Raw genomic sequence first — 20,787 nt, forward strand, 5'->3', positions numbered from 1 at the left:
TGCTGTAAATCTAAAACTGCACATTATCCAAAGAAATGTTTAAGACTCATAACATCTCATAATGAAGATTGAGGATATTTCCAACATTTTTCAGCTGTCTTACTGACCATCACTCTTCATGAGCTTGCATGTTTCATCAATGAATCAAAAGATTCTGGATTCAACCCATACTCCTACGCTTTGCATACATAGACTGATAGTTCCCTCCATTACTGAAAGTGCTGACATCTAGGTGGGATATTAAAAGAAGACTCTGCTCTTTCACATGAAAATAAAGAATTGAGAGGCGCTGTTTTGAGAAAAAGCTAGTCACTTCTTAATAATGTCCAATATTTCACCCTTACCCAAAAACAAAAACAGATTATCTGGTTCCATTGCTTGTAATGTACAAATTGACTGATCCACTTCCTACATTACAACAGTGAGTGCACTTAAAGTACTTGAATAGATTTAAAGCAATATAGGATATCCTGACATTGTGGAACATGATCATAGAGTCACGGAAGTCTACAGCATAAAACAGGATGTTCCACCCAAATTGCCCATGCTGCCCAGTTTGCATAACTTATCTAGTCCCATTTGCCTGTGTTTGGTTCATATCCCTCCAAACCTATCCCATCCCTGTACCTGTCAAAATGTTTCTTAAATATCAATAGTATGAACCTTTTTATAAAAAGAACATTAACCTCTTCAGACATCATGAAACATATAACTTTAGAACCAAGAGATTAGAGAGGAGACACATTATATTTTAAAAGCATATCTATTTCACAAATCAATAATATTTACTGCTGACCAACAATACCATCCCTAATCCCAGGCCAGAGCTATGGATATAATGGGGATGGTCACTTCCAGGATATTCCTGGTTCTGTCTTCACCCTGGGACCTAACAGTTGGTAATCCCAACTGTTTTTTTGCAGCCTACTCCATCCAGCTACATTCAAAAATGCAGAGGTACAAAATATTCTATAATATAGTGAGAAGGGCAGGAAATGTAAGACAAACAACCTGTAAGTGCAGAGGAACTATTCTGGCCCCAGGCTTGTTAAGTTGAGGTGGGAGGAGGGTTAACTCTGAAGTACAGAGGACTCTGGGTTTCCTGGTACACGAATCACAAACATTTAAATGCAGGTACACAAATGTTTAGAAAGTTTAGTTGAACTTTAGGGATTTTGCAAGAGGAATGAAATTTAGATTAGATTAGATTAGATTACTTACAGTGTGGAAACAGGCCCTTCGGCCCAACAAGTCCACACCGACCCGCCGAAGCGCAACCCACCCATACCCCTACATATACCCCTTACCTAACACTACGGGCAATTTAGCATGGCCAATTCACCTGACCCGCACATCTTTGGACTGTGGGAGGAAACCGGAGCACCCGGAGGAAACCCACGCAAACACGGGGAGAATGTGCAAACTCCACACAGTCAGTCGCCTGAGGTGGGAATTGAACCCAGGTCCCTGGCGCTGTGAGGCAGCAGTGCTAACCACTGTGCCACCGTGCTGCCCTGTAAATTTGCTATATTTTGTGACAACTATGTAGACCACGTCTGGAGTACTCTGACCAGTTTCAGTCTCCTTAGTTAAGAAAGGATGTTGGAAGCAGTGAAGAGAATGTTCATTAAATTCATCCATGCAATGAAGCTGTTGTCTTATAAAGAATGATCAAAAAGGTTGGGTATGTATCTATTTGGTGATCTTAGTGAAATATGTCAGATTCAGAAGGAACTTGACAGAGTCGTTGCTAAAACAATGTTTCTCCTTGTTGAGGAGACAGAGCGAGCAGGGTTTCCACCAATGAAGACAGCACTGTGGAGAAGGGATTTCCCACATCGTGACATTAGCTTTTGGAATCCTCTTTCCTAGAGGCAGCTTCATTGACTTTATAAAGGCTGACTTGGTTAGATTCTTACATCTACATTGGGGAGACAGGCTGCCTACTTGCGGAACGTTTCAGGGAACACCTCTGGGGCACCCGCACCAACCAACCCAATCGCCCCATGGCTGAACACTTTAACTTCCCCTCAAACTCTGCCAAGGACATGCAGGTTCTTGGCCTCCTCCATCGCCAGATCTTGACCACACGACACCTGGGGGAAGAGCACCTCATCTTCTGCCTAGGAACCCTCCAACCACACGGGATGAATGTAGATTTCTCCAGCTTCCTCATTTCCCTTCCACCCACCTTAACTCAGTCCCAACCCCCGGATTCAGCCCCACCCTCTTGACCTGCAATCTTCCTCCCGACCTCTCCGCCCCCACCCCCTCTCCGGCCTATCACCCTCACCCTCACCTCCTTCCACCTATCGTATTCCCAACGTCCCTCCCACAAATTCCCTCCCCCTACCTTTTATCTCAGCCTGCTTGGCACACCAGCCTCATTCCTGAAGAAGGGCTTATGCCTGAAACGTCGATTCTCCTGCTCCTCGGATGCTGCCTGAACTGCTGTGTTTTTCCAGCACCACATTTTTCAACTCTGGTCTCCAGCATCTGCAGTCCTCATTTTCTCCTAGATTCTTACCTCGCAAGGGTAGCAAGCAGCAGCCAAATCAGATCAACCCTGACCTGATAGAGCAGATTCAAGGGGATGAACAGCCCACTTCTGATCCAATTCAATGTTCTTATATACCATTACTTGTATGTCTTTATTCACTGTCCATAGCGCCAGCTCCTTTAACCTGCACAGACCTAATGCAGATGCACTGTCCCCTTTACAAATCACCTTCATCGTCCCCCTGTTTCGGTCACTTAGGCTTTAATTCTCATCTACTCACACTCCAACCTCTCACCCTCACTTTCATTGGCTGTTCAAGGCAAACTCAGTAAAATATTACAAACTATTTATAGCATAGAAATAAACGATTCTGCATGTACCTGGGTCTATGAGGGGAGAGTGAGTTTAAAGTCAGTGAAGTTAATACTACGTCGGTGGGCGGGGTTTGTGGAGCGGTCGGTAACTTCAATGTGTCCATTAACCAGTGAGCTATGGATGTGGAAGCCAACCATGAAGGAGCAGCAGGGAATTTCTGATGCAGCGAGAAGCTTTCGGAATGCATTGAGCGTGCTAGCCAAGAGAATAGGGCAGCTTGCCGAAAGAATATGAAGTGTTTTTCATTGAAGAAAATATAATAATGTGTTCGTTTAAAAAGCTGAATGACGGAGGCGGCAGGATGAGTTTAACAAAAAAGAAATCTTTGGCTCTTATAGCTAAGGCTATGAAATTAGGCTCAATGGGGTACTGTGTGTCAATTCATAATGGGCACTTCACTGGCACCACTCCTGCATTGAAAAGTTGCTCATGAGTTTCGGTTCCTCGCTTTAGTTTCTAAGCACGTGGGGGAAATGACTTCAAGCAGTTATCACGGGATTACTATGTTAGGTTATAAAACAATATAGCTAGACATTCACATTCATTATCCCAAGTTAGAAGCCAACGTGAAGCTGAGAAAGGAATTCAAAAGGATTTCCATCTGATTAGTATTATGAGGTAAATATCATTGGAATCTCGTCAGTGTCAATATGGACATGTAGACTATTGATGAACGAGTTTGTTTTCTGAAATAACGCTTGGGTTGTTTGTTAATGTGGGAAGGTGTGATGCTAACGAAGACGAGTAATTGTTAGAAACCGTTAGTTGCATCAATGAATATTTGAAATTAGAATTAAATAAGCTTCCAAGTTGACTTCAGTAATAGACTAGATTAAACTTAGGTTTGTATTCTGTTAATGCACTCAAATTGTTTTGAGAAGGAAATGCTGCTTTATGCTCGGTGATTTTCTAGAAAGGATTTCCTCATTTATAAATCAAGGAGAGTTCGCAGCGTGAAGTGGGACAGTTGCGAGTGAATGTTACATGGAATCGGGGCAGTCCAGTTTGAAGTGAACATGAGAAAGACTGGCGCTTGTTGAAATTGGGAATGAGTGTGGGGGAGATGAAAACTCACATAAACTGGGGAGAAAAACAGCTGCTTTAGTTTGACTCGAGAGGCAAGTGCGGCAAACCATTAACTGTGCGAGGGGTAAGAATGTCAGTTACGATTGAAGAGTGAGAGAATAGCTGCTAATATGCGTAAAGTACAGAGGAAATAGGGTGGGTCGCATGTTTCGAAGTTTATATAGAAGTATTTACTAATATTGCTCTCTCCGCTTCACTTTATTTGTAGGGGTAAAAAAAATGAGGTCTGCAGATGCTGGAGATCACAGTTGAAAATGTGTTGCTGGTTAAAGCACAGCAGGTTAGGCAGCATCCAAGGAACAGGAAATTCGACATTTCGGGCATAAGCCCTTCATCACTTTATTTGTAGGCGAGATGCAACAATAATTAGTTTATTAACAATAGCCCTCACTGAGCAGATGTTAATCTTACTCAGTACAATTGACAATGGAAAATTGCTGGCAGGAATGGAATTGAAGTTTTGTTTCCGTTTGTTTGTAGAATTCGAGACTGAACACCATTGAGTCCACAAATTTGGGACTCCTAAAGGTGATTTTCAGGATGTCTGCGCAATCTGAAAATGTAGATATAGTGTATTGTTATTCCGATGGAATGAGTTAGCACGGTACATTTTTTTGGGGGGGGGAGATGGAGCTGAAGACCGATTTGGGAACAACGGGGATTTCAACTCTGACAATCGTGGGCGGCATAGTAGCACAGTGGTTAGCACTGCTGCCTCTCGGCGCCTGAGACACGGGTTCAGTTCCCGCTTCAGTTAACTATCTGTGCGGAGTTTGCACATTCTCCCCGTGTCGGTGCTCCGGTTTCCTCCGGGTCAGGTGAATTGGCCATGTTAAATTGCCCCTAATGTTAGGTAAGGGGGAAATGTAGGGGTATGGGTGGGTTGCGCTTAGGTGTGGACTTGCTGGGCCGAAAGATCTGTTTCCATGTAGTCGATTCAATCAAACAGGTAAATGTATCCACCCATTGTAGTACCAAAGAACTGGTCCGAAATGTATGTAATGCTTTCCAAGCAAGGAAGAAATTGTCACTTAAAATAATTACAGATTATGCTCTCGAATTTGTAGGGATCCGAAGGAATGTGCTGACGAGAAATTACCAGGAGTATTTCATACATAACCATGAGCGTAGATTAAGGCTGTCTCCTGTGGGTTTGTTTCATTTTCCCACCAGGCTTGAGACACGGGTATCACCAGCATACAGAAATTGTCTGTTTGAAACCAGCCGAATTTATTTTTAGTATCCAAATATAGATACAGTTGTTGAAGAATTAGTGAAATGTTTTAAGAAGTGTTTCAAAATGTGTAATGACTCAATCAGTGTCCCTTTCATTCTGTGGTTAAGCAGAAACTTTTATTTGTGTGGGCGGCACAGTGGTTAGCACTGCTATCTCACAGCACCAGAGACCAGGGTTCAATTCCCGCCTCGGGCGACTGACTGTGCGGAGTTTGTACATTCTCCCCGTGTCTTCGTGGGTTTTCTCCGGGTGCTCCGGTTTCCTCCCACAGTCCAAGAGCAGGTTAGCTGAACACTGGCCATGCCAAATTGCCCGTGACGTTCGGTGTAGGGGAATGGGTCTGGGTCGGTGTGGACTTGGTGGGCTGAAGTAATCTAATCTAAAAGCCCAGGATGCAATAATTGATTACTTTGAAGTGGAAAGGAAAGAGTATTTGGCCAATAGCTAAAGCAAGTGGATAAATGTTAGATCTATCTACATAGATCAAAACTATTAAGGTTTTGAGAAGTTGGCTTTCGGTTGACAGAGGTGCTGGTGTGAAACCAGGATGCACTGTTTGAACGGAGTCCAATACGACCTAATGCCATTTTATCTCCCAGTATTGAATGTCACTGATGAAAGAAGTATATAGATTGTGGAAAAGGTCTGTAGAACCATTTGCTCCATGTTTCTCTTTGTCACGCGCTAAACAATTTCCTCTGCTTGGAAGCTGCAAGTAAAGTTTGTTCAGTCAGGGCTGTTGGCAACTGAGCATTAACGCACTACACAATAGACAGAGTGCAAGAATCGAATTTGATGGCTGGCAAATGGAACATACCCCTAAGAATTGAACAGGAAGAAGGCACGAAGAGAAATTTCACTCATGCGATATCTTGTTATACTCACAGGATTATATTTCAGTGATTTATTTTTAAATGCAGTAACTGTTACTATGTGTAGAAATCTAATCCTTCCCTTCCTCCCAGAACATCCCTCCAACTCCTGACTTCCCCAGACACCCCCAGAATCTCTCTCAACAGCCCCACAAGCCCACTCCATCAAATCCTGAGTAGATTTTCCTGGTCCTGCAATCTTCAACAAATATTTCCCTATCTCTCCCTCCATAGTCTTTCCTCACTTACTGTCGATCAAGGTGGTGGGGGTACTAGGTTTGGAAGCTACTGTCAAAGGAACCTGGCAAATTGTGATAGAGTATCTATTTGTGGTGACTGTTGTTACTCCAGTGTGTCAGTGGTAGAGCCACTGATTGTTTAAGAAGGTAAATGGGTCACAATCAAAGGTATTGCTTTATCTTGATGGTGTTCAGCTTTTTGAGTGTTGTTGGAGTTGCCCTCATCCAGGCTGGAAGGAATTACCCAATCACATTCCTAACTTGTGCCTTGTAGATGGTGGACAGGCTTTGGGAATCAAAAGATAATCTTAACCTCTGACCTTATCATGTGAATCAGAGTCTTCATGTAGTTGATGAACTCAGGGCATAGAGTCATAGAGTTATACAGCACAGAAACAGACCCTTTTTTCAAACCAGTCCATGCTGAACACAATCCCAAACTAAACTAGTCTCACCAGCCTGCTCCTGGCCCATATCCCTCCTATTCATGTACTTACCCAAATGTCTTTTAAACATTGTAACCGTGCCTGCGTCCACCACTTCCTCAGGAAGTTCATGCCATACGCAAAGCATCCTCTCTGGAAAACATTTGCCTGTGGTGCCTCTTCTTATGAATATTTCTCTTCTCATGTGCCCCCTAGTCTTGAAATTTCCTATACTAGGGAACTGACACCCACCATTAACCCTAACTATACCATGATTTTATAAGACCACCTCCTACGCTGTCAGCTTCTGATCAATGATAACCATCAGGAATTTTATAATGGGGATATCCATTACTGATAATGTTAAGTTGATGTCTAGGGCTGATGGCTAAAATCTCTCTTGTGGAAGATGATCATTGTTTGGTTAAAATATTATTTTCCCTCTATTTGATGAATAGGTGTTGCTGAATTTGGGAATTACTGTTTAGTTGTTTAACACATTGCGAATGTAACTGAACACTGTGTAATCATCAGGGAGTGTCTCCACTTCTGACCTTTTGATGGAAAGAAGTTCATAGATGAATCCGCTGCAGAGTTATCGATGAAGTCCAGGACACTTCCTTGAGATCTTGCAGCAATCTCACAACTTAAAATTCAAATTCTCATCAAAATTCAATGCTTCACATGGGTAGAAATTCAGATAATGACCTATATGTTCTGAAGGTGATTTATTTGATGAATAACAAGCAAAAGGCATTTAAAAAACCTGTGCTGAGATTCCTGAAGAAGGGCTTATGCCTGAAACGTCGAATCTCCTGTTCCTTGGATGCTTCCTGACCTGCTGCGCTTTTCCTGCCACACATTTTCAGCTATGTTGGTCATTGAACGACTAACTCTTTTAATTCCATTTTCTGGCACATTGCCTGTAGCCTCTCAGGCTGCTTCATAAATGTCTCAAGTTTCCAGTTTGACCATCCTCTCAATGAAGGAAGTTTTCCTCAAGTCCCTTCTAGAACTCTGGCTCCTTACCTTCAAACTATGACCCCTGGTTATTGACCCCAAACTAAGAAGAAAGATTTCTCTTTATCAATACTATCTGTTCCCCTTCTAACACTTTACACTTCAGTCAGATCCCCTCTCAGCCTTCCATGCCCTAAGGAAAACAATGCCTGCCTATTTAGTTTCTCTTTGTAACAGAATTCCTCCAGCCCAGGCAACATCTTGGGGAATCTTCACTGCACTTTCTCTAATGCAATCACACATGAATTAAGTTAGGAGAAAGTGAGCACTACAGATGCTGGAGAGTCAGAGTAAAAAAGCACAGCAGGTCAGGCAGCATCCGAGGAGCAGGAGAGTCGACATTTTGGGCATAAGCTCTTCATCAGCAAGGTTAGGCTAATTTCAAGCTCCATTTTTTGCTAATATTGAATTAATGTCATTAAAGTTTTTTTTTGTTTAAATATCAGTGAAACAGACTCCTATTTATTTTCTAAATCTGCTTTAATGTGAAGTATTGATCCAAGGCATAGACATTATTAACAATGCCGATTGTGTCAGTTATAGCACATGGTGATTAAATACAGTCTATTCACTCTTAATTCAAGTACATAGGAACACAGCCATGCCATACAGCCACTCAAGCCTGTTCCACCGTTCAATCAGATAATGGCTAATTTATGGCCGAATTCCATTAACCTGCCTTTGGCTCATATCCCTTATTACATTTGCTTAACAAAAATCTATCTATATCAGATTTAAAATTAACAATTGATCAGGCATTCACTGCCCTTTACAGGAGAGAGTTCAAAATATCCACCACCCTTTCTGTGTATAACTGCTTCCTAACATCTTGGAACAATCTGGACCTAACTCTTAGACTAGGTCTCTACTTTGAGAATCCCCAAACCAGTGGAAATAGTTTATCATATCTACCATGTCTTTTCCTGTTAATACAGGGCTAATTTGTAGAATTTCTCTTCATAACTTAACTGAAGGACAGGTATCATTCTTATGAAACTCCCTCCAACTTCAATATATCTTTCCAAAGATATAACCTATTTTCTAGCTTAAATCTGACCGATGTTTGCAGATGATGTAAGCATTCATGGAGAGTGATATTGAAGAAGTCAGGATTTATTTTGGCCAGGGATATGATATATAAAGTATAAATATCAATCTATTGCACAAACACCAACCCAGACATTGTACTTAGATTCAATACATCATCATACTTTTATTGAGTTGTCAGTGAATTAACTTTGTCTTTGAGGGAAAGCCTGATCTACTCACAAACACATCAACCAGAATTAAAGACACAAGTATGAACTGAGCCATGTTTTTTACATAATGTCGGCTATCACATGGCACCATGTTACAGGCCAAAGGTTTATTTAAAATCACAAGAATTTGGAGTGCTGCTCCTTCTTGATAGACCCTAGGGGGAAGCAGCACTTCAAAAGCTTATGATTTGAAATGAATGTGTTGGACTATACCCTGGTGTTGTGCGATTTCTGAATTTGTCTACTCCAGCCCAAAACCGGCACCTCCACATCATGTTTTTATAGATATGACAATTCATTTTGTAAATAGACTGGATGGGGTCGAGACAGTACTTCAGTTGATACAAGATGAATTTTGAAGAGAATTTTTATTTTCTTGCAGTGACACACAGGAAGATTTGTTGAAAGTGAAGCTCGATTGGCTTCAATGTCACTTCACATGGACTCCACAGAAAGAAAGCATTGACTTGGATGATATGAAACACAGATTAGAAGATTCAATACAGGCTGGTGTGAAATATCAAGCCAGGTCTTACAACCACCTCGCTTTTATAAACTGTCTGCAAGGAAACTGTGAAGAGGCAATTCAGAATTTAAAGGAAGCTGAAAGGATTCTGAGGGAGAGACATGAAGATGAATTTGAAAAGAGAATCTTGGTCACCTATGGAAACTATGCCTGGGTTTATTATCACATGGACCGACTGGAGGAGGCTCAGTCCTACCTCGACAAGCTGGAGACAGTCTGTAAACTATTTCCTGAAGCCTCTCGGTTTACAGCAATGATACCTGAGGTTTACGGGGAGAAGGGCTGGTCACTGTTGACTACAGCCGCTCAATATTATGAAGAGGCAAAGGAATGTTTTACAAAGGCCCTGGAGGAAGATCGTGACAACATTGAGTGGAATGTTGGCTATGCCACTGTACTGTCCCGTCTGGAAGTATTTTCTGGGACCCCAGAGAGTTGGAGGCCCCTGGAATCAGTGACGTGGTTTAGACGTGTGCTGGAGCTGGATCCTGATGATTCTGTATCCATGGTGCTGTTGGCTCTCAAACTACAACGAGGCCGGAGAAACGATGAAGCACTCGCTTTAGTTGAACGAGCATTGAAGAAGTCCCCTGATCTTCTGTATGTGCTTCGATACGCAGCACAATTTTACAGAAATTGCAACAATGTGGAAAAGGCTGTGGAGCTGTTGAAGAGAGGATTAGAAATTAGCCCACACTCCACCTTCATACATCATACAATAGGCCAATGCTACAGAATCAAATTGTACCAAGTGATCGACTATCCGGGCAGTAAAGATCCTCGCAATCCAGCATTTCAGCAGAAAGCTGAGCTGATTAATAAATGCAAGTACCATTTTGAAAAGTCTTTTGAGAAACGAATGCTGACATCTATTAAAGGCCACCTTGATTTTGCTCAAATTTGCTTATTAAATGAAGAATATGACAAAGCACAGGAAATCTACAGCCACCTCCTGACACTGGAAGGTATTCGTCCAGAGAATAAGCAAGCGATATGTTTAGCAGTCGGGTTATTTGAGCTAAAGTACAAGAAATCAGAATCAAACGCCATCCGACATTTTCTGGTGGGAATGAAAGTCGATTATGCCTCAGTGGAACGGAAAAGGTGCCGTGAAAACCTGGAGATGATAATTTCAGCAAGACAACTTCGCAGGAATCCTGGAGACAGTGAGGCCCTTGGAGTTCAGGGATTCCTCCACCAGCTGGATGGGGAGAAGAATAAAGCGATTAAATGCTTTGAAAAGGCTTTAGAGTTTGATCCTGATAATGACGAATATCTCAGTGCTCTTTGTGAATTACGCCTTTCCATCGAGGTCAGAAGCAACCTTCCCAACAAAAACTAAACAATTTTGTGAAATGCATCAATTCCCCATTCTATAAACACATTCAATCGGGGTTCATTTCTTTTATATACCAGAGGAAGCTTCTTCAAAGTAAGCATTTTATATCCGTGTTTCATTTTCCATAAAGCCCCGGACCACACTGCAGAACTAACCAAATCGCAATAATTTCCATAAAATTAGAGATTCTGCTGAGCGTGAATAGGCACTAATTTCCACATCGGACATGGGGAAATTAGTGTAAACTGACTGATAAAGATCCTGTTTTTAATTGTGGACTAAAATGAAAAATAGAACTGCTTCAAAACTAAGGATTGCTGGAGGATTGCTGCATGCTTTGAAGGCAAGTAACCTGTAACTCATTGTAAATATGGATTATGCAGCTGCAACAGTTGAAGTGCAGTTTGCAGATGAGCTGGAAACAAAGGAGGTGTGTACACAAATGGAGCTTAGGCTGGCCTTAAGTAGCTGATTGGTTTGTGGACTAGTGATAAAGGCATTCTGCCTGCCAACAGCAATGTGATTGGTTCTCAGGTAGCTGAACAGCTTGAAACTATGAACAAGAGGGTGAGAAGATGTATTAGCCAAGCCATAACAATGCAGTTACACCCCTGGCATCTACCCAACAATGTAAAACATTATCCAGATCTACCCTGCAAACAAAAAAAAATGTACAAGTCCAACCACCACCCCATCTGTCTACTCTTCATTATCAATAAGGTATCACCAACTTTGCTGTCAAGCATTACAAGTTTCACAATAACCTGCTCACTGATGCTCATTCTGCATTCTGCCAGGGTCACTCAGCTCCTGATGTCATTACAGCCTTGGTCCACACATGGACAAAAGAGCTGAATTCCAAATGTGGGCATCGATGCAGGAGATCCTCAGGGAAACGTCTGAGGCCCAAACTTCTACAGCTGCTTCATCGGTGACCTTTCCTCCATCACAATGTCAGAAGTAGGGATGTTCTTGATGGCTGCACAATTTGCAACACCATTCCCAATTCCTGAAATCCGAAAACAGTCCAGGTCCATACACAGCAACACCTGGGCAATATCCATGATAAGTGGCAAGTAACATTAGTGCCACCCAAGGTCCAAGCACCAAGAAGAGAGAATCGAACGATCATCTCTTAACAGTCAATGGTATTACCATCACCGAATCCCCGACTGTCAGCATCCATAATGTTGACCAGAATCTGACCTGGACCAAAGTAAAGATCACATCTTTTTATCTTCCTTTATTTTGGTATCTGCACTGAAACACAGAAAAATAACTGACTTTAAACTAAGATTGTGAAAAGAGTAGCTGCCCTATTAAAACAAGTTACTGGAGCCCAGTGTGAGTTGTGTTTCCGCGGTTGTTTTCTTCAAGTAGTGGGGGAAGATATTTGAGTCTCAGCAGCACCAAACTTTGCTCTGAAAGAGACTACTGATTGGTTTTTTTGATAAGGACCAGTTGTGGAAGTCATTGCCATGACAACAACTCTCTGATTTGCTCCAGGGCAAGTGGTCAGCTTGTGTGTGAACAATCCAGGGGCAGAAGAACTGCAGACTGCAAAAGACAGCATCTCTCCTTTCCTCCATTGCAGTGAAGAATTAAAACCTTAACAATAGCTATTCTCTCCCAGCAATTGTTGTTTCTAACTGGGCACTGAGAAAGTGAACAATGAATTTGTCAGCCGCCCCTTCTCCCCTCCAGCATAGAATTGAAAGCACTTGGATATGAAGATTGGAGTTCAGAATGTTTTGGAAGAAATGAAAGAGACACTTCAGTGAATCTGTGGACTGGTGCTATTGAACCATCTTTCTGAATATTTTATCCTTCACTCATAACATTCATGTTTGCTTATTTGTTTGTCTGTGTCTATCTGCATGTGTATGTGATGAGGTTAGGGCTTCAGCTAATACAGCTCTACATTGAAAATTCATATTTGCATTTGCCTGTAGTTGGAATTGTTTTTATTTGTAATAAATAGTGATTCTTGTTAAGTACAGAAGCCTAACCGGTGTTTTCTGTCAACCTGAGTCCATCTGATCACCTCCAGTCTCCCCAAACTACAAAATAGACTGAAGAGTATGGATGAGTGCAGCTCCAACAACACTAAAGAAGCTTGACACCATCCAAGAGAAAGCATGTATGGCACCCCAAAAACCACTTTCAACATTCAGTTCCATCACTACCAGTGCTTAGTGTAGCAATGTATACCATCTACAAGGTGCACTGTTGGAATTCACTGGGGTTTCTTCTATAGCACCTTCAAAACCTGCAAAGTCTACAGCCTAGAAGGACAAAGGGACAAAATGTGTGAGAGCATCAGCAATTGCATGTTCCCCTCTGAGTCACACACCATCCTGGTTTCGAACGATATCAATGGTTCTTCTCTGTCACTAGGTTAAAATCCTGGAACTCCCTTTATAACAGCACTGTGTTTATTTCTATATCCAAAGCACTGCAGGCATTCAAGAAAACAGCTCACCACCATATTTCCCACAGTAGTTAGGGATTAACAATAAAGGTCTAGACTGCAATGCATGTACTGTGAATGAATGAGAAAAATTTTCGATATTGCGATAAAGTGAGACATGTTGCTGACAATTTTTTATCTTACACTCATCAGGACAAACACAAAAGTCAAGTTTGAAACAATCACAATAATTCATACTACAAGAGAAAAAGAGTGTTGATTTGTCAGTTAATCGGAATGAGCTGTATTCTTTTGCTATTTCTGATTAAATTGAGCCAAGCATCAGCAATCTCTACGGAAGTCCACACCAGAAGGCAGTTCTCTTAATCAAACCACATTAATAGGTGCATGTTAATGTGCATTTTGCCTCCAGGAGGTATCTTTGCCAATTGAAAACGCTTATATTATCCCTTATAACATCAGAAACTAGGAATTGAGTAACATGGAAAGATCCAAGAGATGTGTCTTACAGCTTTCCTAATCCAAACAAATATACAATCACAGGTACTTTAGGGCTAACATTAAACTATTTGATAACATAGTGAGCAGCACAATTCCATCAGCGTGTCATGCTTCAAGTGACCAGAGTTAAGAAGCTGTGCATCTATACCCTTAGGTTACATGCATTGATGATATCCTGAGCAAATCTTTTTAAGATATGCTGACATACTAACTGTGAGATATAATACTATGCTTGCCTTAATAAGACTTGTACAGGAAGTAATGATACTGGTACATACATTAATTAGGCATGGTGGATAATAAACCCAGAGAGTTAATTGTTAAGATTTTACATGGCATCTTAGCTCATATTAGGGGAGACAAAGACTACCTAAACGTGCCCATTATCTTAGTAACAAAGGCATAAAATTTAATGAAATAATAGATCAATGAAAGGATATTCTGTCATAATTTTAAACATCTTTGTCAACCTTCTAGTTGATAGCTGGGGCAGTTTTGGTTCACCTGCAGCGATAACTGTACTTGAATAATCCGCAGATTATCTTTTTGTATCTGATACCTTCTACAGCTTGGGGGCAGTCATACAAACTAAGTGCCTGTGTACTGCCGCCACAGTTCCTTTCCCATTGTTGACCAGTGTGGTGTTGGTTACATGTCTGTCAGTATACGTGCTCCTTCAACATCCCTCTGTGAAACAACTGCTCTGATTGAAAGGGAGATCTGAACCGGAATGCTGCTCAGGCCATTACAAACTCTGAATCCAGGAGTATAGAGTGTCTGATATGAACCTACTGCCCTGTCATGTACAGTGTTTGATACACTTCTACTCCAAACCCCAATCACTGACCTGAACTCTGTTTCTCTCCAGAGCTACTGCCTGGCCGACTCAGTCTTTCCACTTCCCTTTTTGCATTCTTATTTCAGATTTCCAGAACCTGAGTTCGGAATTTTAAAGACTTGCTGATTGCTTTAGAATACTTCTTGAATCTCTGAGTCAATTTGTTTTGCAATAAGTTCCTTCCAAGTTCAACTCCAAATAATTTACATGCCCAGTGAGACCTCTAATGGAGAAGTACATGCACTGCGTTTTCAATCCAATGTGAAACAAATACTAAATGCTCATTTTTCAAAAGTAAAAACTGAAAAGTTTGTGGTGGTTGAAGTAATACACGATCTTGGAGTTTGCCCTACTGTTTTTCTTCTTTATTTAGCCTGGCAACCAAAATAGTAGCAAAAGGCGACCAGGGACTTTTAATAATCTGAATGCTGAGAATTTGACCAGGTTTGCTTCATTCACTCAGATGTTATGGTTTACCAGGCGAAAGTGAGGACTGCAGATGTTGGAGATTAGAGTCAAGATTAGAGTGGTACTAGATAAGCACAGCAGGTCAGGCTGCATCCGGGGAGCAGGAAAATCAATGTTTTGGGCAGGAGCCGTTCATCAAGAATGTTATAGTTTATCATCCGTTACGATGAACTTCCAAAGACTCGGTGGAACAGTCTCAGCTATTCCAGAAAAGCACTGGAAAGCGTGAACTGGTATATTCTCATAGAACGGCAATCTCCAAAATCCTGCTTCAGTTCTTGATGTTGGGAATACGCACAAGAACGAATCAGCAGCTGTCTCTTTTTAAGCTGCGCTCAGTTGGCTGGATGGATGATTTGTGATACTGAGTGTACCAACAGCATGGGTTCAATTCCCACACCGGCTGAGGTTACCATGAAAGATTCTCAACCTCTCCCCAGGTGTAGTAGCCCTCAGGTTAAACAACCCCAATGGTAGGAGTAACCTATTGTCCAGCAGGACTTTATCTTGGGGTCTAATAAAACTCAGGCCATTTTCTTGTCACACTACACTGCAGGGCCCAGATTGCCTCCAATTCCTGGACAATACACAGTGATGGGAAATAGAGACCATTCTCTTTTGACGTGGGTGATATAGAAATGTATTTGAAATTAAATTGTAAAGAACACAAGTCTCAGCAATGAAAACACAAGTTTGTGGATATCAAATCAAACATTAATAAAAAAAATTCCTTCATAATACAGAAAACTTTGTTTTATTTGGTACCTTGATGAGCCAGCGCTCTCAATAAGCTGGCAAACTTTTATAGATGAAATACAGGAAGTTTATTGAATTCTCGGCAATCTCAGTTGGGGATGCAAGTGAGATGCTCTCTCCCGGTAAGCCTTATTTAAATCAAAAGTTGCTTTATTATTTAAGTGATTCATATTACAAACAAAAGTACAACAGTGAGGTACATATCACCAGCATTATGCTTCTATTACTTAGTTTGTGTTTTTACATTGATTATGTGGACCTCTCTATCAACCGGAATATTGATTAATCAGCACAATCCTGGACCCATAGTTTGCTGTATAACAGATAGTCACACGCAAAAAAAACTAAACATAAAGTGTCAAAGCAAGTATCTTCTGCATAAAAAAAGCTTGGTACTTTTGAGATATTTCCTTGAGACATGAAGTTAATGGAAATGTTTAAACTTTGTGCTTTCAACCATTTGATAGATTTTATAATCATTTGCAGTGTGCACTCCAGTTCCATACAAGTTATCATTAAATGTTCTTTCAGTAATGTTTAGTCTCACAGTTTTTGCCGTTGCACTGAGCTGTTCCCCAGGGCTGCAAATGGTGTAGATTTGACATGAAGTTGTCACAGTTGGCATGACATTTCCGTGATACGAATGACAGCATGTGTGATGGGACTGAGCATCAGTTCAAATGTAATCATATAATACACATCATTACCCCATAATCTCCTGTCTCCAAGAAGAAGGCATTTTAAACTGTTTCAAACTGAAAGAATTAATTCCATTGCACAAAGACAGGAGGCCAGTGGATTATACACAGATGCAGTTCCTACGAGATTGCAGTTTCTGTTTATAGGGTCAGTAGCTTTTCCCTTGCAACAAATCAAAGGAAAGTTGGCTGTACACAAAGTCTAACTTACTACTTTATTTAGGCATTTGTCTGAAAACTGAAGGGGAGCAAGCGGACTCACCCCCAGTGACATCCCAGAGATGTTTAACAAAACAGAAACATTAAGACTGTTATCGGAAAGTAGTTATCAGGTGAAATACCTGTGACGGGAGAACATGGGATAGATAAGGTTAAAAAATGTTTCAGGATATTCACCAGAGGACGATAAGCCAACATACCACACTATGTCAGGAAGGCAAAACACTAACAGACTGTTCTCACCTGATTGGCGTACATGCTAAGTCTTTACAAAACTATGCTGGCAAAGGTTTCTGCAGACATGCCCACAATATTGCACTGTTGCTATTTCAAACTGTATAATAAGTCATGAAAGAAATCACAATTACATTGCAAATTAGTATGATATGTATTCATCTTGTCAATGATTGACCAACTATCCATTGTGTGCTTCTTAAATTTCCAAAGTTACATCATTAGTTCTTCCAGAGAAAAGCATTGTCCAGAAGAAACCAGACAGAATCTGAACAATTCCCCTCATTTCTATTCATTGAGACTATATGAAGAGCCATGTTAGAGCTCAATAACACACAATGGGGCATAGTAATGCCTTCCTGGGGCATAGGGCCAAAACTATCTAATTGTGTGCCCTTCCTCCCATTGTTGTCACACATGCACATACTGTAGGTAACCCCTGTTGCATTTGTAAGCTGTGTAAGTTCTTTGAGGGTCTCTATTCAGCTGCAATTCTGACAAATCCCAATGGTGACCACAATCCTACCATTTCCCAGAAGTCACTCCATGTACAAGAAATCCCATGTTAGCACAAGAGCATCTAGCCTGGAGGTTTATATAGTCAGTTTGAGGTGAGAGAGTACATTGGGTTAATCACAGTACAGTAGAGAAGGAGCAGAGACTGTTGGCACTTTCAGTTTCAGCCTTTGCTTTGCTGTAAGACCCTCACAAGAACACTAACATGGACAATAACGCTTCTTTGCTTATTATAGAGTCAGTCAAGCCCTGGATGATAAGATATTCACTACAAACCAAGTCCACTTCTCACATCAAGTCAATTATGGCTATCCAACAGACCTGCAGGCCAGCAGAGAGAATGAGGCAATGCCAAGACAATATACTGCAAGGCCCCAGTGAAAGAGTTTCTAAAGCCAGTTAAAATGTCGGTCATCAGTTCACCTGTTTTTGCTGTAGGAGCAAGCTGTAAAGGGTTCTAACCTCAAAAAAGATTGCTTTGCCCAAATTTGACACACTGGGAAATCCATGAGAAGCACTTTGTATAGTTTCAGTGCTTTTGTATTACTCAGATATTTGCTCTCATGTGCATCACTGTTCATACTAACCAAGATCCCCAGTCTATGGATGCAGTTGGGAACATAGATACATAGGAACAGGAGTAGGCTATTCAGCCCCTTGAGCCTATCCCATCATTCAATTAGATCATGGCTGATCTATGACCTAATTCAATTTACCTGCCTTTTGCCTATATTACTGAATACTTTTGCTGAAGAAAACATGATCAGTCTCAGATTTAAAATTAACAACTGATCCAGCATCCACTGCCATTTCCACCTCCGAATGTGTACAGCTACAAACCTCAAAATCAAAAGAGGATGTAGTAGAGAATGCATATCTTCTCATCAAAACAGGCACAAATATTGGAGAGCATATTGAAAGGCTTCCACTGATATTCTGAATGCAGCTGCTTCAAGAGGAGCTCAAGGTAAAGGAAACCTCCACAAATGGGTGCGTTCCCAGGGAAGTGTATATTAATAGCTAGACCATTGAAGGAATCTCCTGGCTTTTTGAAGTCATGGGGAGATCAATCAGCTCAATACCCAGCTATCATTCTGTTATCTTCAGCAATGGGGATTGGAGGTCACATTGTAAAAATGTGCATACAATAACAACATGTCTACTCTATCACCCACATCTTTGTCACAAGCAGAGCAATTCTAAATGATTCTGTTCACCGAGCTGGAAGTTTTTGCTGCAAACGTTTCGTTCCCTGGCTAGGGAACATCATCAGTGCTATTGGAGCCTCCTGTGAAGCGCTGCTTTGATGTTTCTTCCGGTATTTATAGTGGTTTGTTCTTGCCGCTTCCGAGTGTCAGTTTCAGCTGTAGTGGTTTGTATATGGGGTCCAGGTCTATGTGTCTGGACCCCATATACAAACCACTACAGCTGAAACTGACACCCGGAAACGGCAAGAAGATCCATCAACAGACACATCAACCTGGACCCCACATACAAACTACTACAGCTGAAACTGACACCCGGAAGCGGCAAGAACAAACCACTATAAATACCGGAAGAAACATCAAAGCAGCGCTTCACAGGAGGCTCCAATAGCACTGATGATGTTCCCTAGCCAGGGAACGAAACGTTTGCAGCAAAAACTTCCAGCTCGGCGAACAGAACCACAACAACGGACACCCGAGCTACAAATCTTCAACCAGACTTTAAATTCTAAATGAGCTATTTCACACCTTGCCAGCCTCGGAACCCCCAAAGCAGCAATGAACATCTATTCATACAAGAACTGGTGTCCTGAACCTTCTTCAGATTGTTTGTCCAATTTTTATCTTTGAATTACACACCAAATTAATGTTTGCAGCAACTTAATTTTGATTGTGCAGCACTGTAGCTTTAAGAATGAAAAGTTGCAGATATGGACATGTTTCTAAGTTTCTCATTATTTTGATGTTCTTGCAGCTGAGCCAAGTGTGAATGAGTATAGAAGTTAAAGCACTGATATTATGAGAATATTGACTGAGGTATTATAAGCTTAATATGCCACATCATGCAGTAACCCGACAGCACATTGAAGAGGGACAATCAATGACAGAACATAGGTTCATTAATGTGCAGCACTGAAAGGTTAGCTCCTGGTATTCCACACACAAATCATTAACTGTCCACCAGCAGCAGGAGCAGCTTTAAGGAAAATTACCAGTCAATGGAAAGTCCAGGAAGGCAATGTTACTTAATCAGTTCTGATACAGTCTTTCAACTTGGAACATTGAATCTGTCTCTTTCTTTCTCTTGCTCACTCCACCGATGTTGTCAGATTTGCTGTTTCTCTATATTTTCTGTTTTTATTTCAGGTTTCCAGCATCAGCAGTATTGTACTTTTACTTAACCCTGCTTTTCGATTTACCCATATGCCATTAACAATTTTATTTGAGGTCAGAATTCCAAATTTTTCTTCCAGCTCAAATCCATGTGTAGATTGAGATCAATGAACCAATATAGGCCAGTACAGTATTAATAGTGCTCACCAAGCAGATTATATTCCACTCTGCACAGAATAAACCAATTGAAGATTTCAGAACAACAAGTGAATGCAGTTTTTTCTTCAACTTTACATTGAGGAAAATTAAGCTGTTGGATAAGTTTAGTGTCACAACATCTGGCAACGCAGAAAATATTAAATTCTCAAATGTATCGTGTCTTCTATAAAAGATTGAAATAAAACAAAATAATAATAATTCAATGATGCTGCACCTGTTCTAAAATATTAGACATTTTACAGGATACAATTATCTGAAATACTGTACCAAATATTAATCAAAGCAACAGTGAAGATACACTCAGCAACAAGAAGTATCACTTAACATTATTTATGATTTTCTTCAAAGCCTTTCCTCTATACACTGGCAGAGTTTACTTACAGACCTGCTATTTTTACTGTAACAAGTTGTATGCAGGATTCTGTTTTTAAGGCCTTTTTAGGTGACAAGAACCTGGCCCTGCTACCAACAATTGACCTTGCTCTCAGCCATCAGGTTTCCTGTAATTTTGAGATCCACACTGGCTATATAAAGCCACACTGGCAAGTCAGGAGTTCTCATAGATCTTATCTTCAAAGTTCTATTCAGCATTATTTTTGATTTCTGATAATCCTGGACATTAACTATGCCCTTTCTGATGGTGAATTAATAGGAATGCCAAATGTAAAATGTACTTTTGTTGCCAATAGTAAGAAACGTATCTACAACAGA

General features: G+C 40.9%; 1 protein-coding gene across 1 annotated transcript; it reads left to right on the top strand.

Annotated features, from left to right (window-relative positions):
• The first annotated feature begins 3,431 nt into the window (after window positions 1–3,431).
• LOC132826220 (interferon-induced protein with tetratricopeptide repeats 5-like) lies at window positions 3,432–12,983 on the top strand. Its single transcript, XM_060841892.1, has 2 exons — window positions 3,432–3,493; window positions 9,396–12,983. The coding sequence occupies exons 1-2, from the start codon at window positions 3,489–3,491 to the stop codon at window positions 10,879–10,881; spliced, it is 1,491 nt and encodes a 496-aa protein (XP_060697875.1). The 5' UTR covers window positions 3,432–3,488; the 3' UTR covers window positions 10,882–12,983.
• The last annotated feature ends 7,804 nt before the right edge of the window (window positions 12,984–20,787 follow it).

This window comes from Hemiscyllium ocellatum, chromosome 22, assembly GCF_020745735.1.
Source record: "Hemiscyllium ocellatum isolate sHemOce1 chromosome 22, sHemOce1.pat.X.cur, whole genome shotgun sequence".
In the NCBI taxonomy this organism is placed as follows: domain Eukaryota; kingdom Metazoa; phylum Chordata; class Chondrichthyes; order Orectolobiformes; family Hemiscylliidae; genus Hemiscyllium; species Hemiscyllium ocellatum.